At 42.4% G+C, this 24,830-nt stretch overlaps 1 protein-coding gene across 2 annotated transcripts; it reads right to left on the bottom strand.

The window, feature by feature from the left end:
* Nucleotides 1-6,199: 6,199 nt before the first annotated feature.
* Nucleotides 6,200-23,638, bottom strand: LOC135503496 (neo-calmodulin-like). Of its 2 annotated transcripts, XM_064797113.1 has the most exons (6): nucleotides 23,525-23,624; nucleotides 15,752-15,788; nucleotides 11,916-12,059; nucleotides 11,603-11,720; nucleotides 10,767-10,891; nucleotides 6,200-10,417 (listed from the first exon to the last, which is right to left on the bottom strand). In XM_064797113.1, exons 1-6 carry the CDS (start codon nucleotides 23,540-23,542, stop codon nucleotides 10,392-10,394), a joined length of 468 nt encoding a protein of 155 aa, XP_064653183.1. In that variant the 5' UTR covers nucleotides 23,543-23,624; the 3' UTR covers nucleotides 6,200-10,391. The 2 variants fall into 2 exon arrangements, with proteins under 2 accessions (XP_064653183.1, XP_064653185.1); XM_064797115.1 differs by lacking the exons at nucleotides 6,200-10,417; nucleotides 10,767-10,891 and adding an exon at nucleotides 10,996-11,152 and having other exon boundaries at nucleotides 23,525-23,638.
* Between the last annotated feature and the right edge of the window lie 1,192 nt (nucleotides 23,639-24,830).

The raw sequence follows: 24,830 nt of genomic DNA, 5'->3' as shown, positions 1-24,830 counted from the left end.
TAATAGCACCGTTTAATTATGCATGACATAAGTTATGCATAATTTCATTGATATTTTGTTACCTGACTTTGATTTTATATCACGGATATCCGTGTTTATATAGTTCAATTTTTCTATTACCGGTGTAACGTTTATGAGCGTTTCCCCTCATTGCTTTGGACCACTGGGAGATATATTGCCACAATATTTCTGTGTCGCCCCCTATTGAAAAGTCGTGGCCTCTCGAGCCCTCTATCGTAGCGGAACACTAAACTATGGAGTACAACCACAGACGTTGCTCGGGTACGAACGGTGTAATGGTTCAATCCGTTCAATCAATACACAGTTTTTATCATGAAAACTGGGTACAATTCTTGCATCCCTGGTGGTGACAGTGCGAACTATATTCCTAACCACATCTCTTGATATAGGCGTCATTTATTCAAATTCTCAGAGATAGGATTAATACTCGAACTCTTACACAATTAACATAGCTCACTCGATCAAAGTGCGTACCTTCAAGCGAATTGAGTAGTATCAACCAACAGGCCTTGCTAAATTTTCTTGACATTATTTCACAAATATTCTTTATCTTTTAAAAGATATGATAAAACAAATGACATATTACATCATATTATGTTTGACAGAAAACGAGCAATTCACTCATTTGTTTATTTAAAATGGCCGTTCCTACACTTTCCCACATGTTTTGGTTGGCTGCTTCGTCAATACCCGGATGGACGGGGAGTATCTGCATCTTTTCATTGGTTGTCGTGTCCACGTGGTATCTCACGAGACCAGGGTCATCACCGGAAGTGAAGAATGACCGTAAAGTGAAAGTGGTAGAGTGGTAATTGTAGGTACATCTTCCAACTTATACTCTCCCAGTCGTATACTTGTACTCAATGCCCGTCACAGAGATTTAGAAGTAGTTCAGTGTTGTTCGAGTTCACAGCAAAAGGGGTCGTCTTGACGAGACCCATATCCGGTCTAGAATCTAGAAGGGGGTATTTTGGCAGATTTGTCAATGAAATTTAAGGGGGTCTTTTCCATCAGGGCGGGAGAAATTTTAGATATGGGCATTAGAACCCAAGGATAGATTGCTGTTAATATTAACAGACATGTAAAGAAGATAAAAACGTTTTCTATTACAATATCTACAGTGTAGTTCAAGTGTTAGACTTCGTTACATGTCACTACTTGTTTGTCCTTTTTCAGACTTGCCGTTGATGTAAGGTCGAAGCTGCCAATCTCCAAGCCTCACCATTGGTAAGCGGCGTTGGCAAGTGTGGACAAGTGTGCTCAGCTTAATCAGCCACTCGCCGTGCATAAGCTTGGTCCGAGCATTAATAATCAAAAACTGTAACAGTGCCATCAAGTTCCTATGACAGAGGCGGGGTCGAAGAGAAACGTAAACTGGTTCCTGTGGTACGCTGATCATGATGTTTTTTTGGGACAGGTACTTCGAAGGAATAGTCGCACCTCATTGGTCAATATCTTTTCTGACGATCAGATTAGTTCCCTGTGAAATATTCTGATAAAACTAGGACAGTCAGGCATGATCTCCGTTGACCACCAGGTAGGGCCAACGAATACATCTTTCTACACGCATGGATACTATTCACAAACGAAATGATATAGGGTCAAACACACTCTTCCTGCGGACTTTCATCGCGTGAGGACACTATGTGGTCAAAGGGCGCGTGAAGACACCAACATGAACCAATCAGTTAGTGATCGATCAGCCTTCATGAAACCTATTGAAGCAAAAAAACCTGATCATGAAAATAAAGACGTATATGTTATTTTATCGCTTCTGGATGGGCTGATCGACCGCTATTACACATGCATCTTCACGTGCCTGTGATTACTCCAAGAATCCCTGCGAAACTTGGTTCATGGCGAACAGAGTTGGCAGAGACGGAAGGACGTCATCAATAAATTAGTTCTGGGGCTGCGCAAGAGTCTACCTCATCAGCTAATCAGTCTTTGACTTTTTCTTTGGCGGCGACAAATCCTCTTCCTCAGCCTCTGAAGCAAGACATGTTGGCATCAAGTGCCTCACTCTCCTTTCCTCTTCAGTGTCCTGGTCAAGCTCCGACGAGAAATCCCTTTCATACAATCTCCTTACAAATGTCGCCATCACCTTGGCAACCTTCAAGCTTTCGGAAGTTTTCAATCGCGACCCAGCTAGCACATTTATATTCGTATCAAAGAACATCGGGAGCCTCTTCCTCACCAGGCAGAGCTTCAGCTTTTCATAGATCATGAGGACCATTCTCCCAAGCGACAGTTTGGACCGAATAAACATCTCAGCAAGATGAAGGAACACGGTCTTCAGATGGTAACTCGTGACGTATTCACTGACAATGTGCAGGTTGCCTTTGTTTTCTTCGATTTTGAATCGACAGACTTCAGGCATGCGCAGACACTTTGCTGTAATGTATACCACCTTGACCCTATGCTCCAGGCTCACCAAGTGTCCAACCTCAAGATGCGCGTACGACTCGCGTCCCACACAGTTGAATTCTTCAACCTCGAAATGTTCCTTTCGATAGTTTTCTTCTGGTATCTTTGGTACTTTATAAGAACTGACCGTTTTTTGCGGCCATTTTCCCATCCCCTTTGAAAATGCCATAACCAGGTCTATTGAAACTGGCAACATTGTAAATACATCATCACTGTACAACCAGACCCAGTTAACACATGTGGTATGGTCGGGATGCCGTACGGGTGGGAATGGAATCTGAAATCTACCTTCGCGGTTTGGACGATATTTCTGAAGTTCGCTCCATTTTGCCATCAGTAGGTTCCATAACCAGACACTGTATGATCCAGAAATCGGTAATCCTCTAACCGTGCACCAAAGACTTTGCATATCACAGTACCCATCCTCTTTATTGTCAGAACCGAATGGAAACACGTCTTCAGAAACTACGAGGAAATCCACCTCGTTAGGAGTGCCAACTTTTGAGCCTTCTGCCGAGCTGCCAACGCCAATCAGTTCGACCGCTTCCGTATTTAGCAGTCCTGGCAAATCTTTGCAAACAACAGCGAATATTTCATCTTTAACATTCTTAAGAAATTCATTCATATTGAAATCTTTGATGTAATTTACTGATCCAGTACCTGGAATGTTGCTAATACTCGAAAGATTTGGGGTGTTTATGATTTCTGGGTGAAATTCCTTGTCTTCCTTGATAGCAAGCACGGGCAATGTAACTTCTCCATGCAGCTGCTGAGCAGTGAGACAGGTCTCCTCACACGGGTGCACGAGATCCTCCGGTACCTTATCATAGACGTCTTTCTGCCGGCAGTCAGCTCCTAAGCGACACAACACCCTCACTGCTTCATCCTGTCTGCACATTATTGCATAGTGAAGACTATTTCTCCCACAACTGTCCAAATCATTAGGCTTTAAACCTTTGGATATCAATAATTCTATCAGGTTACAATGCCCATAGAATGCTGCGAGATGCAACACTGATCTTCCAAAACTGTCCAGTGTTCTGTAATCACATCCAGCTTCAATAAGAACCCGGATGGTCTCCTCGAACCCTATTGGCATGGCGGAGTGGAGAAGAGTCTGACCAAGGGGATCAATGGCAGTGACACATACACCATACGACACCAATCTTTTCAGGACTTGATGCTGTCCGAGTCCAACTATTTTCTGCAGGATTGTCCTACCCGACTCGTCAGGAATATTGAGGATAGTCCGATGTGATTCGTCACTAAATAGCCCCAGAATGTCTTCATTTGACAAGAGCTCCATCAAACGATCAGTCAATGCCTTTTTATCCGACCCACAGAGTATGTCCCAATACCAGATCATCTCCTTGATTACTCTAATGTACATATTTTCATGATCAAACTTTGACATGAACAGCAATGCAGATCCGCCATTATCGCAACCTGTGTCGATGACAGCCCCATGGTGGATCAATGCAGGAATGAATTCATCATGTTTTCGTTCCTGTGATTTAGCTGCCGCCCACCACATTGTGGTCGCATCCGATGTACCCCTGGCATTGATGTAAGCCCCAGCAGCAACCAGTCCCTTCAAAATTCCAACATCTCCCTCATCAGTTGCATAATGGAGAGGAGCATTCCCTTCGACATCCCTGATGTTCACGTCAGCTCCACCGTTGATAAGTTCTTGGAGTACCACGATGTCACTTTTTCTTGCTCCAACATGAACCGGACTTAACCCACACTTTGGACCTTTCAAGTTAACATTTGCTCCCGACTGAATCAGTTCCCTGACAATCGTAGCGTTCCCATTCTTGATGGCCAAACATAAAACAGGCAAATATGTCTCAATATAATTTGACCAGAAACCTCTGAATAAGAGATCATCTTCGTCGATCTTAAACATGGTGTCCACATTTGCGCCATCTTTGAGAGCAGCTCTTACAAGTTCCAAGTTTCCTTTAGAAACAGCTTCAATGAGATCAGAGTCACTCCTCCCAGTCATAACGACACTTCCCAGTTAAAATTGCACAGGACAGGTTTTGTAACAGCAAAATGTTAGCGTGGTTGATCACGAGAGACCCTGAGAATCACTCATACATATTTAACGTAGTCAAGATCTTAACGATAAATACATGAATTTGTTTGTGATATTAAACGTCACGTGAAGGACAACTGGCCTCTGAAGAGATCGATCAGATCATACCGATATACCTCAAGATATCATCGTCAGTATAATCGAGAAGTTGAAATGCTAATTATTCGACTACCAGGAAATGAAAGGTGTCCTTGATATACTCAGAAAAATGTCCCTGATAAGGAAGGATTCACTGCTAGAGTGTATCCAAAATGTCCAACGATAAAATGTACATTACATTCCTACATCATTTGCAATCCTACATGATCACTGAACATGTACAAGAGTCCGTTGTAACTCGATGGCAGTCCTACATGCTGAGCACTGAACAAGAGTCTGCTAAAACTCAATGGCAATCCAACATGCTGAGCACTGATTCAGAACAAGGATCTGTTGAAACTCACTGGCAATCCTACATGCTGAGCTCTGAACAAGAGTCTGCTAAAACTCAATGGCAATCCAACATGATGATCACTGAACAAGGGTCTGCTTAAACTCAATGGCAATCCAACATGTTGATCACTGAACAAGAGTCTGTTGAAACTCAATGACAATCCTACATACTGATCACTGTCTGTCCAAGCCCTCTGTTCGTAACCATATCATTTACTGCATCCTATATCCTAACGTTCACAGTCCGAATATGGCATACACTCTGCACAGACATTGGAATGAGACGGCATCGCGGGAGACCAGAGGCAGCCTAGATTTGATATTGCTATGTGCATTGTTGTGCAATATAGATTTGACTAGTACAGGTTGTATACACTGATATTCTCAAAGCCGAGTATATCTGTCGTCACGGCATAACTGGTATACAAAAAGGCTGATCCATATTATTTCATTTCTATTATGAGGTATTGACCGCCCGAGGTAGGTACGCTGTCGCTGGGTGACGGCCTGTGATATTCATTGTAAAAGCATTGTCATTCCTCGTGCAGTTGGAAATAATAGACAGGTTTCGGAAGCCTAATGAAGGACGATGTATGAAGTATGTAAATATCTTTTTGATTTAGGCACTATATGCCACCACAAAGAACGTAAAATGTAGTAATCTATCATTAGTATAATCAATTTATGTTCGGATAAGGTCAGTTGCCGGCCTCACCAACCGCCTTGAATATCTGACGTCCCAGTCGGTGGGGATTTCACAGGACAACCGCTTCGGCCTGCTTTTTTACATTTTCTTGGGCGGTGAAAATGAACATTCTCTTTTCCTGATTATAAGTCCGGCGCATATCAGTTAGCGAGATACGGCCCGATGAACATGTGGACAATAGGGCATGTAATAGGGTTCCGATCAGAAACCTGCCTATGACTTGATGATGTGACAGTTGCTTTGATACCGTAAGCTGGATAGCGACTGAGGCGCGGTAAGGGCATTGCATTGCACGTACGCAGTTTGCTTTAACATGTTTAAGTCCGTTCCATCCGCTGATAGCCGCTGCTTGGCTATGTTGACACTGCTTCGTACACTGCGATCAGTGGGTGGAGTGGTATACAGTGCTGCTAACAGCAGATCTGCTGGTATAGGCCAGACGAATACTGCCACTAACTTACTGCTGATATAAACAAAACAATTCTTAATTGAAAGAGGAGACAAAGAACACGTTTCAACTGATGTATATTTTATTAGAATCAAAAATGTAATTGATAGAAAAATGCAAATTCTTTATGGCTAGTACGATCGAAAAAAAGTAATTAAGTTGATTTGCATAATGGCAGTAACGTGATCAAAACACTTAGTTATCAAACTCCCGCTAGGGAAACTTGGGGCAGGGACTCACTAATGACACCGAGTGTCTCGTAAAATCTCGGGTTCACGTATTAAAAGTAAAATGCGAAGATTGGAGGATACAATTTTTGGGGACAATTTCTACTTCACATATTCATTTTCTTTGTACATCGATCTATGATTTACGGTATTTATGTAGATTCTCGTCCAAAATGTGTTTTGCCTAACGTATACAGTTGCAGTGAGTACATGAGCCGTTATTACTGAAAATTGAAATCGTCAAAATGAGGGGTCAACCCCATGGCCCAAGATTAACCTTGCGTAGGAGTAGGAAGACAACCATAGTGTACACTTTGGATAGGATAGATCCTACATTATACACCTACAGAATCAAAAAACGTTCAGGGCTTGAGGTGGTGGAAACACCCGGTTGCGTAACTGTTCTTTGGTGAGCTGCTTATTTTGAAATTTGAATCCAAGAGCGCTTATTGGCTAGAAATTACCTTGAGACCAAATAGATTGCCAAATAAGGAAATGTCAACAAACCTTGTCGGAAATATAGATGGCGCTCGTATTAGACAAAGCGAAAAGTACAATACTTAATAACCCAGTGAATAAATCCGAAGTTTCGATATAAAGAAACTGGGGAAAAAGGCTATTCCACCCGTATAGAAGCCCTGAACCAGCTACACTCCAATTCCGTTCATCACACACCAACAAAATATCACAGAACAGAAGTGAATAAAGCAGAGCGAGAAGGAACCAGTCAGGATTAACATATTATTTCATTTTAAGCTGAAATGTGCGCTGAACTTTTCACACATGTTAAAGCTGAACCGTCTGGTCTAAAGCTGGACTATGAGGACGTTTATTGCCAAAAGATTGTTTTTTACTGGTCAATTGAATGTTTAGTTTATTGTACAAGAGAAGTGTCACAGGTGTCGCTTGTGTATAACCTTCAAGAAATTCCATAATTGCAGCCTCAGTAAACACTGATAAAGTGTCAATTCATTTTTTTTCATGGGCAGGGAAAGGAATGAAACAGCCTTGCAATGGCGGGCCTCTGAACTTGAATGGTAAAACCAGTGCTTTACCGCCGCAGGCAACCACGGCTGGTGTGGAAGTAGTCCAAACATATTTAACTAAAAGGAATGTTTTGACCTTGGGATAGGGGCGATACTGAACTAAATTGATGGAATGTTAAACAGAGATATGTAATATGAAAGAAACTTCTGAGCAGAGAAAGGCGCGAGCTTTTATACCTCAAGAATATATATATATATATAGTTTACCATGATTCAAACCAAACAGTGTGGGCAAGGTTAAGTTCAAGGCCAGTGTGTACTGCGCATGTGCAGGTACTATCTGTAGAGCAATCCCCCAGACTCGCCATTGGTGGACGGGTGCTTACAGATACTTGCACTGTGTACTAGCGTACCTTTGCTCCTCAGCAAATGCTAGGTTGCCTGTCATTGGGGGATAGTCACAAAACGTCATCGCTTTACGCTACTTTTCATTCCCGGCAAATCGTCCTCGCGGACCGCATCCGCGTGACGAGTCAACAGGCAGTGTGCTGTGTGCGCATTCATCTGCATCGAGAGAATATTGCGGCGGGGCCAACTACCGTGGGCGTGATTCCTTGTCCGAGGACCTTGCCAACACTGCGGTTTGTTTTATGAAATGATACACGTACAGTCGACCAACAAGAAACCTGAAAAAATTGAGAATGGAATCATTTCTAGTGCTTGAACACATAAACTATCATCTCTATCGTTTCCTCGGGCGTTTTAATGCATATCAACTGCATGACGTATACGCCCGTTACACCCTGGGTCGAGGTTAAGAAGTCCAAAACAGCCAAGTTAGCTGTGTTTGTAGACAGGGTGTTACAAAAAGGCACTTTACGAAACCATTGAGTTTATGTTCGCGTCTTTTCCACACTTTGTTGCAAGGAATATGCGTGAAGAGTCCGAGGAAATGACGTAGACTTAACTTAGAATAATATGCATGCTTTCTACACTATTTACCCGAAACACCCGGGTCTTTTAAGAAATAAAGACGAGGTTACTATTTCTGTGAAAATATTTGTCTAGTTTCATCTCATGCCGATGGTGTCGCTCTGTCATTCTGCCGCAGATGGTTGTCGTTGTCATCTGTTGTCGTCACTTCGTCATCAATGCAATGTACAACGAATACACGCAAAGCTAGTCGCCACTTTCATTCATTTTGACGGCAGATAATCAACGGACGCTTGGGTTTATGATGGGCACGTGACGCTGGGCACATGATCATCACATGACTATGCGTCTCGTAGACCTTTAACGAGAAGCCCGTCGAGCAACAAATTGCAACTTTGACTTCAATCTCCAAGCCTTGCCATCGGTAACTGTTGCTTTGTGATAATTGCACCGTGTACTTGGGTACATTTGCCCCGCAGCAAATGCAAGCTATTGTCTCATTGGGAGATTGCTTTCCCTTTTGGCAGTGTAGAATACGACCGTATCGGCGACTGACAAATGAAGATACGATATTCCGATATTTAACAGGTAGCGATACCAACGGCGAGTGATTGAACCAGACAATAGATTAGGCCTACCCACTTACACGACATCAACAGTTTAAAACATCTAGCTATCACAATAGAAAATGGGCATAATAAATAGATCGTTATGTACAGATAATTGCATAATTCAAATTCATATAAAACTTTACCTATGTATGAGTCAACAGCCAATGGAATTGTAGAATTTATTCACTTCATTTGTAAAAATCTTTAGGATCGAAGGGCGGTTTAAGGTCTGTCACTTTTCAAACTTGTCATATGGTGGCCATCTTTTTTCATGGCGTCGAAATGATCACGTGGTTTTTTGTGAATAACTTTTTTCAGTCCACATTTTCTCAACACCCCCAAATCCTGAAGACTTAACTGCGAGCGAGGCACAGATAACTAGCGTGACCTATTTATGAAGAACGACCTACTTTAAGAGATGAACCTACAGAAGATAGATTGACCTACTTTCGGAGAATGACCTACTTAACCTAGTTCGTCCAGCAACGCTATTTCTGGCTAATACCGTAAATAAGTGAGAAGCAATAAAATTCAGGGCAGACACATCGTGAATGATTGAGAGGTTTCGCAAAATCTCCCTTATGACGTAAGGCGAGTACCAGGTGACGTATCTTGATGCGGCGTAATCATGGCAATGTCTTGGGCTGATTTGCTTAATTTAGCAGTCTGTCACCATCGTTTCGTTTCATTGTAGGTAAAAGGGTACAAGTGATCATTTCTTATTCTAATACACTGGTCAGCCATCAGGTGACAGCACTATCGCCAATTCCGATTGCTCCGAGGCACATGGCCTGACATCTGGCGGCACGATTATTAACGATCAAGACCAAAATGCAGGCAAAGGTATGAACATGTCATTTGTCAAGATTACGAGTCTTATGATAATATGTTTAATACCTACACCGGAACGTTTTAATAAATGCTTAATCTCAGGCATTTTGTCACAACCATCAGAATCAATTGTACCAAACATTGTCAGCACGCTGAAGTATAAGGAATGCCTTAGAACACCAAATCATGTGACGTCATGAAAACATGTGCACAATCTTCACGCCATATATTTGCAGTGGTAATAAGCAGCAGTGATTTTTTGCTCTTTTGTTCAGAAAGGGTTGCAGATTTCGGTGTAAACGCAATACATGGCACCTTTTTTATACCATGTTCTGATGACGTCATCAAAAGTCCCGTAGCTGCCGTCTGCCCTCGGCTAGCTTCATGACGATTCTCCCCTCCAAGGACGTGGAGAGCTCGACCCACTTTCAAAATAATCCAAACGTAACTCGAATCAGAATTCACATAGTTTGCCTCTTCGTTCCACATTCCTAGAACACGTGCTTCCAGATTGTATTGTGCACCTCGCCATTTTGTATCCGAAAAGCAGCGCCGACAAGATATTGCGGAGAAAAGGATAATTAAAATTCATCCATAAAAAGAAAGTTTGTTACATTTGGGCTGTAGAGTTTTCAAGGAGAAAGCGTCCTCTGACGGAGAAATGGGAACTACTTGCACATCATGCGAAGGAATTCTGAAAAAAAGTTGGTATTGTTTTAAAATATAATATAAAGGTAGATTGCCCAATACGTTCACATCCCTTTGAGTACAATTCACGTCTCCTTCTCTATCTTACTTTTGTTTTTATTTTTCTGAAAAACCTTTGTGGGGTTCATATCTATAGTAGCTGAAAACCCCCAAAAGATTTTTCAAAAGCTCAAAAACCTTTATTTTTAAGACTGTTCGGGTGCACCCTATTGACAACATCAGGAACTAACACTCTACACACCTTCGACCTTGTCCTACCCTAGAATGGCTAAGTATTGTCATGTCGGGTTTACTTCCGCAAGTTTTACCAAAGAGCCTTATTTATCATATCATACCATCGTAATTTACTTGGCCATCTCCATCAATGTCAGCCTCCCGGATCATCTCATCCACCTCATCATCTGTCAGTTTCTCCCCTAATGAAGTCATCAGGTTCCGCAGCTCAGTCGCGCTTATATACCTAAAAAAAAGAATAAACTCGTCCGGGTCCGTAGCTCAGTCAGGCTTATATACCTAAAACAAGAATGAACTCGTCCGGGTCCGTAGCTCAGTCGCGCTTTCTACCTAAAACAAGAATGAACTCTTCCGAGTCTGCAGCTCAGTCGCGCTTATATACCTAAAACAGGAATATACTCGTCCGGGTCCGTAGCTCAGTCGCGCTTATATACCTAAAAAAAAGAATGAACTCGTCCGGGTCCGTAGCTCAGTCGCGCTTATATACCTAAAACAAGAATAAACTCGTCCGGGTCCGGATCATTATCCACAATGGCCAAACATCATTTAATAGGTTTCTAGTGAAGCCTTACCATTTGGAGCAAAAATGTAGATTTCAAGAACATACTAGTATTCACATGACATTCGTTGGGAAGCTCTCGACGCGAACTGTCTGATGGTACCATTATTATCAATGTATTTTCTTATCATTTTTATTTTTCTCCTTTTTTCCTAGCCAACCTCATGGCCATCATTACTAGCAGTGGCCAAACCTCCTCAAGGTTTCTAGTTTTCGGCTAAATAATTACCTATAGGGGCAAAATGTTAGGATTCATCAAAACATATTAACATGACCATTCATTGGACAGCTCTCGACGAGGACTCTCTGATGAAAACATTCGTTTTGTCGTTTCTTTCACCATTATCGACTTATCCTTCTAGTTCTTCTTTAACCTACCCATTGCCGTCCTTATCGAAAAGGTTAAACGCCTCCCTGATTTCTTCCTCTTTATCACAGTTCTGATGCTTCTTCTTCATCATGTGAATAAACTCATTGAATTCGATGGTACCATTTCCTGAAAATAGAGGGAGCGGTCAGAGAAGGTCTCGTGATGGACATACCAACGCGATGTCAGACCACAATGCTTTTTGTTTTTGCCATCCATATTTTCGAGTTGGTTTGAGGCTATTTGCAATTCTCTTTCTTTTCAAGCTCCCCATTCTACATTGTAGGGCGTCTTACATAAAGTGAGCGTCTCGCCAAGACCTACCGTCTTTATCCACCTCGTTCACCATATCTTTCAGCTCCTCCTCCGTGGGGCTCTGGCCCAGCGACCGCATGACCGTCCCCAGCTCACAGGTCGTGATCGTCCCATCACCATCCTTATCAAACAGGGCGAAGGCCTCGCGGTATTCTGCAAGAGAATGCGGCGCTACTGTAATATGGAAATATCAACGACAACAACAACATTTGTGCAACATGTTTTAAATTTTGGCTACAGCATGACCATTCCAATCTCATACAGGCAGGATTCGTCCAGTGAAAATCTATTTCTTGGTTTATTTGGTAAACTTAGAAGTGTAATGGCACTGGATGTTACACCGAGGTGGGCCCTATTCCCTACAACTCATCGAGCAGAGTCCGCAGGCCTCTCTTCGTCATGATCGGTTCTAAACAGGGCGACTTTGGGTCGTCTGACGCCCCGAAAGATCCCGCGTACCACTCCACCAGAAGCCTTCAACTTGCTTTGCAGGTTGAAAAAAACCTTCTCCTAATTCTAAAAAGTTAAGCATCAACATAAAGAAATGCCAAAACACCTTGAGTACCATGAACCACAGTTTACCATGTTTAATGCACTATGCGCCTCGTTATGGCGGCAGCGGATATTGTTGGGCAACCACAACCACTTGGGTTGGTGCAAAATACGATAGCATTCAAAGAGCAGTTTCATTGTTGAGTATGAAGTGTTTAAGAATAGAAATTGTCACCTCATTCTTTGAATTTGTTATCTCACTAAACACTAAATACCGGTGCACCTGTCATTTCGCCAAAAACCTCAGCTACCGCCGCGGTTGTGGCCTACACAGTTGAGCTTCACCCTCTCGATATTCGGTCCGACAACAAATACCTCCAAGACGGTATCAATGCCTTAGCTTTTTGCATGGCCTCAGGACGAAAAGCGCCATACAGTTCCTGAAGGAACAGTCATTCACGCTAAAACCCCCCCTCGGGAAATCAGCGAATTTCTCTCCGATATGGAGGAATGGCCGATTTTTGACATATAACACAAGATGTAGATCAGTTAACCCATTATTCTTTCTCTTGTAGAATGCATTTGCAGGGTGTAAAAAATCTCCCCACTTTTTAACCTGAATACCTTTTTTTAACATGCCGATAGACCGTCACTGTGCGTATAATTCAGGATTGAGGTTAACCGCCATAAGTCAGCGTGTTTTTTAGCGTTTTTCTTGTTACAATGATAGAAACGATGGGACTTTTTACGGTATAATCTTCTTTTCAATATCTAGCAATAAATCCATAGTGACCGAGCCATTTAAATGACGACAGGCCATTTTTGAAACCGACCTCATTTGATCAACAATAAGGGTCACCTCAAAATTGCTTGATGCAATGAGAGAGGATTTTTTATTTGGGAGGGGTCAGCCATTTTGTTTCCAGAATTTCATCTTTAAAAAATACATTTTGGCATCAGATAAAAAATGGAAAAAAGTGAGACTTATAATTCTCAATTTAGATGTAAAGTCGAATGACTTTCAAAGATGGGAATATTACTGAATGAACTATTATAGTAAGCCACGTGAATCGTCAAAAAAATATTAAAAAAATTAAGGCGGCTCTTTAGTTTTGGCCAAGAGTGTACATGGCCATGTATGCATCATGTATTATTTCGCTTACTCCATAATAGAATTACCTCCCTCTGATGGTACCAGGACATACCACGAATTACTATATTTACGACTGTAAATACGATTTCATTTGTAAAATTAAGCAACAAAATTGCACGCTAGCCTTCAGTCCGTAAAATCATTATTCATTAACCAATCAACGCCAGACAGTTGCCACACAACCAGAATCTAATCCAATCATATCTACACTAGCCTTTAGTCCGTAATATCATTACTTATCAACAAATCCAAATCAACGCCTACCGGTAGCCATATACATACTCTAATCCAATTGGCCGAGAAACGACACTGAGGTTTCGACCCAACTTTCGTTTCTTTTACAGAACGAATCAGGGGCGGATTAGGTTACAAAAAGTCGCCAATAGGGGTCTCTCCTAGTTCACACCGAATCGAAAATATCAATGCGTCTATAGGGAATGTAATCATCTCTGAATCAAAACCCAAGCACACCGATTTGACCCCTACGCCCTGTCTATAGCTCTCCTTTAATATTCGGTCCCCCACGCGGCGGAAATGACAAAAACGCGCAGTTTCCGACAGGCGCATGTTCATTCGAAACACCAGCCGTCCCGGTACAGCTAAGCTTTCGACTGGTTGCCATAGAAACCCACAGTTGAAAGCATTGATAGCTGGCGGTGGGCCATGGGTATGTAGGGTAGCCTGCTATATTTGGTATAGAATTGTCCGATTGGTAATGCTATAATGGGATAACCGGGGCTAACTATAGCTCATACATAGCGTGCTTCGTCTGCCGGCTATGTTCGATCAACGCATGCAGCGAAGTGGCGAGTTTGCATTCAACGTTGTTCTTCAGAAGCAAGCGGCATGCCGATGAACCGGCGGTGTGCGTCAATCCCAGCGACGTACAACGCCGATAGATCGGCAGGGCAGGCAAAACACATAACATCATGTGCATGTAGGCTAAGGCCTGCCGCCTTTGGTGACAAATTATGCGTATGGATGTCTAGTTTCGGGAGAGAGATGTTAAACATTATTGTCAAAAAGGGTAGGGTATATGGGCTCAATATGCGATTTCAGAGTTCGGTGTTTCCTTGTTAGAAGAACGATTTGTGACTTTTCGCAAATCTCCCGAAACGCCAACGCCTGCCCTTCTGTCCGACATCGCGATCAAGAACTCGAACAATGGGACAGGCGTTCGCATTAGCGTTTCGGGGGCTTTGTGAAAACTCCCTGTTATCATATCGGCGGGTCCCGTGGAACATAGGTACGCACCCCAGACGGGATCATTAGTATTCAAGAGGTACAGCGACCATTGGGCAGCATCCCAAACAAACCTCCAGCCCGCCTTATCAGCTCCGGGCAACACTTTATACACACCACCAGTTAACTGGTTAATGTCACTCAGTGATGTACAGGCGGGTTGCTCTAAAACGTGAAATCAATGGCAATAAATGTTATGAAGTCCATCCCGACGCAATTAAGGCTCTGCTGCTGCATGGGCTATGGGTCGATATGTTATGCTATGAGGCACTATTCTTGTTGTGTTGTTAGAGAAGGCGGATTTGCTGTGTAGAAATGCAGCTGCATTGCAGCATGTTAAATGCGTACATTTTTGGGATGTGCAATGGGACACTGAGCGGATTGCGTAAAAGGCTGTTCAAGGCTGTTGGGTTAGGGGCTGTGGATTGCGCAAATGGATGTTCAAGGCTGTTGGGTGGGAAATGGTTTTAGAAATGGATGCTGACGGAAGGCTGTGGGTTTGGGGCAGTGGATTGCGCAAATGGATGTTCAAGGCTAGTGTTGGGTTAGGGGCAGTGGATTGCACAAATGGATGTTCAAGGCTGTTGGGTTAGGGGCAGTGGATTGCGCAAATGGATGTTCAAGGCTGTTGGGTGAGGGAAAATGGTTTAGAAATGGATGCTGACGGAAGGCTGTGGGTTTGGGGCAGTGGATTGCGCAAATGTATGTTCAAGGCTAGTGTTGGGTGAGGGAAAGTGGATTGCACAAATGGATGTTCAAGGCTAGTGTTGGATGAGGGGAAGTGGATTGCACAAATAGAACATGGCTGTTGGTGAAGGAAGAAGAGTGCTAAAACTGCATATGGCCTATAGGATAATCTTGGAAGGGTTCATAAAAACCTAAATATCCAACGGCGATCAGCCGTCATGGAATTTCCGAACAGTTCCGAAGATTGCCGAGTCAAGCCGAATAAACTTACCGAGCTCCTCCTCTTCTGTCATACAATCATTCTTGTCCTGAGAAAGAGAAAGAATACTTGTACAATAATTGTGGAAATCAAACGATGGGACAGCCAATTAAAACCATCAAAACGCAAGTAATTCAACATGGCTGCCACCTTGACACAGCAGAGCTTTAATTAACCCAACACAAATGCGCTTCAATACTCCCAAATACCGGGTGGTTCAACATCGGCCTTCTTCGGTGGTCATCTTGATATCTCCGAGGTTTACCCAACCCAAATGCAACCAAATGATACTACAGAACAGTTCCGTCAACCCAGCACATACGCAGTACAACATAATATGGCGGCCGTCATGATACAGCAGAGCATCAACCCAGCAAAAACATTCCCCAAATACTCCCAAATTGTTCAACACAATATGGCGGCCGTCATGATACAGCAGAGCATCAGCCGGGCAAAAACCCCAAATGGTTCAACACAATATGGCGGCCGTCTTGATACATCAGAGCTATAACCCAGCGCAACCGCGCCTCATGCTCCCGAAGGGTTCCGGGCCATTTATATCTTATGAAACCAATTTCCACAGCAGTCCGCGGCGTTAATATCCTGATTTAAAGTTTAATGATTCAGCTCCCATCCATCCCAGTACAATTCAACGCCCGGTCCGGAACAAAGATTTAATTATTAATAGCCACGATTCCCAAGCAAATAAATCAAGAAAAAGTCAAACATCCTCAAATATTACCGATTTACGATTTCGCCATTATTCATTTTTTTTCTCGGTTATGTCGTGGGTTTAACAGCCAAGCTGTGCCACGACTGAGGATGTTGGGAGCTAGCTGCCATGAAAATATCTCACCCTTGTCCTAATTGTTTGGGACAATCCGGCAGTTATTTGCAATATCGCAGTCGGCAGACGAGGTATATTGTCGAGGTTGGTTCATCCACAGGACTGCGTTGTTTTTTGTTAGAAATAACTCCTGTTCACTTGCGCGTGCCGTTGAACCTGATCACAGTAGCACAGTCATATAGCAACAAGGATGTACCTTATCATGCCTTTCTCTTTTGTGTCAGCAAATCTTTTCAGTAAATCGAAATTACCAATTAAAACGCTCAGCACAAAATAGATTGTTCATGCTGTCATGTCCAGAGTGCGTGCGCACCTTTCTAAATCATATCATACTTGAATACGTATAGCGTCATAGAAAGAACCAAAACAATGTCAAAATATCAAACATCAGAAGTGTTAAATCCTTTTTTGTGACACCCAGTACAATAGATGCACATATCTATTGCATTTCTGTGTTACTTTCTGCAAATGAAAGCGAAAAGTGTCAATATTTTTCAAACCCATTGTGCAATACTCTGTTTATGTGTATTGTTTCTATGTTACGTTGCGCAAATGGAAATAAAGGTGTCAATACTTGTTTTTGTAACACCTAGTACAATACGCATACATTTGTATGTCGATTGCATTTCTCTAAAAGACTTGAGTACAATTCCCTGGGAGGAACTTCCACACAGTAAACAACAGTATTTTACGAAAAATCATTACACTACTATGGCAACGGGCCATAATTCAGTCTTATGGGGCTGAACCGACTGGAACTCTCGCTTGCACCATGAAAGAATGCAGGAGTTCGACTGGCATGCGTGGCACCATATAGAAAAGAACATTGCCACATACATGTAAGACGAAATTAATTTGGCGGCCATTTTGTATAGAGTGGCCATCTTGGATTTTGACACAAACCAGCGTGGTAGTCAGATAAAACCAGTTAATCAGCAAAGGCAGGCATGAATTATAACGTAATTATGAAGAGTATCAAATGACAAAAAAATGACGAGACCGTTTAAAAAAAAAAAAAAAATCTCAATTTTTAACATTTCTGCTTTTCTCTCAATGGAGATTTTGTTTTAATTTTTTTGACAGAATGTCTTCAAATTGATCAGTATAAACTATCTATTTTCTTTAAACAAGGACCCTTCACACGTAGGTTTATCCCATTATACTGTCTATCAAAGGGTTATCTATCTATCTATCTACATTGTATATATCTATGTATCACATTTATATAGCGCCTTATCAGTCCTATATTGGGCCGTTCAAAGGTGCTTAACAAAAAAAAAAAAAGAAAAAAAAAGCAGAGCAAAGGTTATCAGAGCAAATCTTGATAATATCGACCCCGGCGAAACAGCATTCACGGGTGTCGAAAGGCCGAAACCGGTAACGGCAAATACCCGTAATAGTGGGTGCGGGCTGCCACTTCACTACAAAATGGGATTGACTTCCATTTTTTCTGGCCATTTCGATTATGCATCGGGTCATTATAACACTGGCACTGGCCAGGAACACTGGCAGAATTTCATTCCCTACGATGTAGGATGGACACCACTTGAATCACGCTGCCATGGCGCCGACCATCGTTCCATGCCAGTTGATACAAACAAAAGGGTGTCTTTCATGTGCAAGGGTGATAGTTCCATTATATCAGCGTATATTCATAGCTTCAATCAAGGGCTACAATGTAGTATAATAGGGTCCATCTCAAAATACACTGACATCGATCACTGATATTATAAACACAGGGCGACACTGAACAGGCGCAGTGTTTCCATTAGAGTTTTTCCCGCATCGTTTGGGGAACACTCGAAAACAGGTGACTCGTTTGTCTGACCAAACATGGTAGTATGTCGTCATCATTCCCCAAAGCAGACAACATTCGACTTCCACGAGTGTCGCCGAGTTCAGCCGAAGATGACGTCAAATGCCCGTCTCTTTTTAAACGGAAAACCGGTATTCGGCGCCCCGCAATTCCGAGACGGTCCCCAACACGGCTAAATGCAATTGCTTTGAATCGCGAAACCCCAGAATGGCTAATAGAGCTGGAAAGCGCGATACCCGGTGCTTTTGGTTGTTATGGCTGCTCATCGGGCCGACAGCCATTACGGGAGCATTTCGAGCCGAGTCCGGAGGGCGGGCACAGTTTAGAAAGGGAAAATCTGATGATACAACTCTGATACGAAATCTTACGCGGCCTCATCGAAATGACGGATCGGAACGGGATGAACGGAATATGATTGAACATGGCCAGATAAGGCCATGAGGTTGTTCATACATGTATAACGTGAACGGCTTATTGTGGCCGCAGGATGTCATTTCACTTTCGCTCCGCCGCAGCACAGGGTTTATGATATCGATACATTAAACAAAATTGTAGACACAATTGTTTCTGGTGAACGTTTCTGTAAATAGTCATCTTTTAAGATTTAACCTGGCCTCGTTTAACCAGGGAACTCATCTCTCCACTCTTATCCTATACGCCTAATTAACGTTGATTACACACACTAAGAGCTCTCTAGCAATGGTCCCACTAGATAGATAACCAGTTGTAAAATTGATGATATAGGCGACGCTGAGCCCTATACGGGACATACTGGCACGATTTAACGCAATGGCACGATCGCGAATTCCCCTGTGCTTGTGATAGATTGCACCCTCGACCAGTTAGCGAGATTTTCCGGCTTGATCAGCTCGGCCTTCCCATGGCACAGCGCAGCTTGGGACGATGTTGGTATGCCGCCTTCCGGACCTGCCAGGCCCGTACAACCTGCTTTAATGTTCATGGAGGTTTAAGGGACAACTTGGTCGTGGGGTTTATCTAGCCAGGAGGATGATACCCCTACTTGCAATCAGATACCGCCACTTGTGGTATAGCACTAATGCACATCTATAATTATTGTTCTCGCAAGTGTTGTGAAGCATTTTTCCTACCCAACAAACATGCCTCTACTTCGTTTCGTTTTCCCATTACTGTTTTAGACCCACCAAGTGTTAAAATATCGCTGATTCATTTTGTACTTAGAACAAACATCAATAATATACGCAGCGCGACGACAGCGTACAAATACAGTAATAACAGAGCATACAAACCCGCGTGCATGCGTTCCGGCTTCCGTGCCCAAGGTCACATTTTAGTAGCGCCCGGGATGACGCTACTAAGTATGTAAATGTACAATGCATTCATCATGTGTGCAAGAGTACAAGAGAACCATTGAACGACACATGTAGAATAGTTATTGCGAAAAGGGAGAATGTATTTAGATTGCGTTCTTCTTTTCTGGAGAACAAATTAATCAACTTTAACACATTGTGTCCGAGCCAAGATCCCACACAGAATTTGAGACCAAACTTTCCTACAAGAAAATTAGAACCCCGAGGCAAAAATATCGTCACTGGCTAAGATTGTTCACTGTTTGCTCAAATTGAGGACACCATTCGCTCTACAAATGATATAAAGCGATTTGTTAGTAATGTAGGATAAAACCGAAGACCCCGGAGGAAACCTACGCTGCCATGCGAGAGAGTCGCCCTCTCTGTCACATGAAGACGTGCGTCGCCGGGAAGTCGAACCCACGACAAAAGGTGATTGGGATGCTAATCGGGCCTACAGCTTCGCCACTCCGACAACCCAGGTCTTAATAATTGGGGCTTGAGCTTTTGAAATGCTTTTTCTGCTTAATGTTGGCCTTTCAGAAACAGAAAGTAAAATAGGTCGTCACCACCCAGATTTCAAGTAAAATGAGCCTGAATGTGATGAAAATCAAGGATTTCGGAAAATATCTGGAAGTTTCAACGAGGCAAAAAGAGTGTCAACTCAAAGTTTCAGAGCAACGTCTTAAACCTGTTTGCTGATAAACACGCAAAGGCAAGGACATCGTAGGAATTGTTCAAACATGACGTTATGTTTTTGTGACACCCGGTGCATTGTTCATGATCGTATCAAACGCTGCATCGAAATTAGCAATACGTGTAATTGCATTGGCCGGGCGTCACGAGATCATAAATACTTAACTAGTTCGTTGGAACATGCACCATGAAGCGCATGTTGCGTTAATTGATTCATGGACCATCTCAAACTCCATCGCTACCTAACGAGATGTTCACGATACTTGACAGTGTGGACTGTCCGAACCGTCGTGGACGAAAACTATTAGAAGGTGTGCCAAGTACCAGTTAAAGCGAACTGGAACCGCCAAGCCAGTTCGTATGATCTCGTTTTCATTTCCCGCGTATCGGGTGATCAGAGCGAGGCATGAATGAAACATGGCGCCTAGCTGTCAATCATTCAGTGACGTCACTACTATGGAATTTACTACGAAAATTCATGAATGAAAGATCGCATGACTCACGTGATTCTCACATGATTCTCAATAATAACAAATTGAACTGCGCATGCTCGGGCACTGGGGGCGGAGCTACAAATCTGAACTCGACTTTCTCGGGCGGTGAAAGTCGAAAAGTTGAATAAATCGCTCGGCGGTTCCAGTTCGCTTTAATCCCTTCTAAAAATGTCATTCAAGGATCTTGAAAACGAGATGCTTGTGAAAAATGGGCTCAGTCTGTCAAGGAGGATACCGCGGTGACGTCACATCACGTGATCCCGACCCATATTAGTGATCGCTATGGCCAATCAGATTCAGTCTACTGACAGCACCAGCACTGAACACATCTCCACGGCTCACTGTCTGGTGCGCTCCTGTACACAAAAACACCAATAGACATGAAATATTGCAATACCTAGTATGGATTCTTCCTGTGTAGAATAAAATTTACAGAGCAGATTAACTTCCACGAATAAAAAAGACGTTTGGCGTGGCCAAAGTGCGGAAATAATGGGAAATAATGTCTCCGCTAAAATACACTACGAAATACACTAGGCAATGCACTACGCGATACACGGTAGAGATGCAGTTGAGTTCGTTATTGTTTTGACTTAGAAGCCCGCCCATATCATAATATATTCATGTATTCATGAAGTATGAACTCATTTCTGTCCCATACAACTCTAAGAACAGTCAATTTCTCCTTAAATCATCACCGAAACCGCGATATCCGCAGGAAGATTTCGTTCTAGTGTCCGAAAATGCATGATCTTACAGGGGCGCTAACTCGACAAATAGAGGGGATCTATGGGGATCTATGCGAGTTTTAGGTATTACAGGTCTCGAACTTGTAAAATCTGTAAACATACCTCCAAATCCCATTATGATAATGAAGAGATTGCCCCATATCTGGGAGACTGTTTTGAAACCATCGCTAATTTTGGAAGATCGGTGCCGGCTATTTGGTTTAAAAAACCCTATTTTTCCCCATCAAAACAGCACTTTTCATTATTCAAATGATAGCTTATTGTCTGAAGACTTATTTCATAGCAGAAAATTACTAATAACTCTGATTTGATGCGAAAAATCTAACTTTTTTGATGACTTGATTTTCCCTTGGCCGTGGATCGAGTTTGTTTACAATATGAACCGCCATCTTGGAAAAGCCGTGACGTCACCGCGGTATCCTCCTTGTCAGTCTGTTTTACATCATGGAGATGGTCCCTTCCAGGGTGGCGTGCTAGGCTACCTTCCATCTTCCAGAGACAGGGGCCATGTCATTAAGTTATAAAATATGCATGGCGACATTTTATGTTCTATAATGTGCAATATTTCACAATGATAGCGCCAAGGACGACTTACTCCGATCAAAGACCAGATGCCATATTGGATGCGCGCACTTTGAAGACAAGTGCCATGCCGAACTACTTTTTATCATACAATGCACCTTGTGTCCGAATTCTAAACTATTGAAAAGACATGAGATTTCGAAATATCATTAATACTAAGGCAACTGATTTTTTCCTCTTGTGCAAATGGGTACTTGCAATTACATGTAACGTCGGGACTACACTGCAAATTAGCTTCTTGCAATTAGTGACTTGAAGTAGGCCCTATAGGACATACGCCACCGCAGGTCAAGGTCAAGCGTTGCAGGTGTTACTTGCTTCGGTATTTTCAAACTCCTGAATCAATAGAATGAATGGCGTCCTTTCATGAATACCCGATGATAACGTGTACATGTATACGTAAAGATGAATCCTATATTGTTTTATTTGACTGTGAGTATGGGCAAGAGATCTGAGGCGTGGTGAGAGTTCGAGTTTTAACCAGGAGGAAGTAGTTTCGACTCTTGGATCAGCACTGTTACACCTGTGTGGTCTTGAGCAAGTTGCTTAAACCCTACTTGCTGCTCTACACACGGGGATGAATGGGAGCCCATAGGCGCTGATGGCGAAAATTGCAAACTTTGAATTTTAGTCCTGAGCGCCTATCGTGGCAGATACGACAGATCAAGTAGTAATAGGATCATACACAGGGAAATTGTGGGGATATCTTGTTGGACAGATGTCTATATACATCATAGATGTCTAATAGACCGCAATTAGATGTTTATTAGACATTAAACGGTAAAATACATTTTTTTTTAAATTCACAATTAATTTTTTGGATGAATACAAACTTTCTTTTAGTTTTTTCATTTTTTGCGATTTTTATTTCGTGAATCTTGGCTATTCGCGGGAAATGCGCGAAAATAAAACGCCCGATGATATTTTGCGGTTTTTATGATATGAATAATCATACAGCGATAACTGTATTCACAGTCCATCACAAATCAGAATAAAATATTGAAAATAAACATGCTCCCCAAAAAATGCTCTAGATATATGAAGAGTATCAAAAAGCAAAATATTTGTCAATAGACCTGGATGGCTGCCAAGAAATCCTGACTTCCCAAATGTCAAGCCCGCGTCTGTATTTTATATCGACACGCTCGCGGATCCGTTCATAAATTTTCTCATTTAAGCAAACACAACAAAATTGGGGAAATTCGTAGTTTTGATTGAATATTTGTAATAAAACTTCACTAAGAGTTAAATATTTAGGTACATTTTCTCCTACCTGTTGTTGGTGCGCCATTTCTGCTCCTGTTGTTTTCCTAATCCAGTGTTCACCCTTGTCCTGTGTAACACTACAGCCACCCACAATTTATGAATGTAAAAAGGCACCGACGCACTCAACATCCGTATCGCTCCGCGGCAGATGAATGGCGGACGCGCGCGTTGAAACACACGTTACCACACCATACAAACGTCCAACACAAACGGAACAGAACTCTAATGAAAATGCACTCAGTTAATACCAATGTAGCCGCAATGTTACATGGCATATCGATTTCTATCTCCGCACTATTTACCCTCTTTGCGCGGGCTGTTTCCGCGCAGTCATTAATGGTGTGACCTGTTCCCAGGCAATTCTAACATTTATCGACTGGTCCTGTGCGTTTGTACACATTATACATGGCAAGAGGAGCAGGATGACAATGAAGTCGTTAGCATAGCAATAATGGTGTAGTTAGCCATGGTGAAATCGTAACTAGTGGCTAACGCTGCTGGCTACCCCGCAATAGGGCCCGGTTCGATCCCTGGGAGAACCCAGTGTTGTATTTCTGGATGAACCGGCCGCGTGGCATTCAAGGAACCATAATTCCTGGTTCTTCCCAACTACATGTACGTCATATTTCAAAACTTTATTCGCCCGAAACATTTTACAAGACACTTCAAATTGTTAATGAAATACGTTGACGAGTTGTCGTTTGAACCCGTTAGATTTTCCGAGAAGGCGAACCAGAACGAGATAGCATTCTGACGGATATCGCATTAAAGAGCACTAATAACAGTCAGTCTTTCATGTTTAGTATGTCTAGAACTATTATACAAAATGGCCGAAAAAAATGGCTGACAATGTAAGCAATAAGTTGCCGTTCCTTACCCATTTAGCAAGGAAGATTACGCAATTTACAATCAGAAAACTTTAAATGGGTGTCTGTTCATTATCATTACTTGTTGCAAAATTTGCATTTACAGATATCGAACTAGCCGAAATAAGGCCAGACAAAAACGATTTTTATCTGGCCTAATGGTGCAGACTGAATCCCTAGCTGAATCAGTCCCAATTAGATAGAGCTTGTTTATTGAGTGTCACTTAAAACCACGTTGTGGAAACAGTCGGTTAGGATTACGATACGCTTGTAAATTTTGATTGGTATTTCAAATATTTTTCTATAGATATATAGTAAATAATAGTATATTATAGTATTTCACAGTTGCTGCGCATGCGTGCGATGATCGAGTTCCACCATTTTGTGAAAAATCCAGCGGAAAATGCCGAAAGAATCCGACCAAAATTCCGAAGATTGTATTTCAGT

This window comes from Lineus longissimus, chromosome 19 (assembly GCF_910592395.1).
Source record: "Lineus longissimus chromosome 19, tnLinLong1.2, whole genome shotgun sequence".
In the NCBI taxonomy this organism is placed as follows: Eukaryota; Metazoa; Nemertea; class Pilidiophora; order Heteronemertea; family Lineidae; genus Lineus; species Lineus longissimus.
This window is presented reverse-complemented; position numbering and strand designations above follow the sequence as displayed.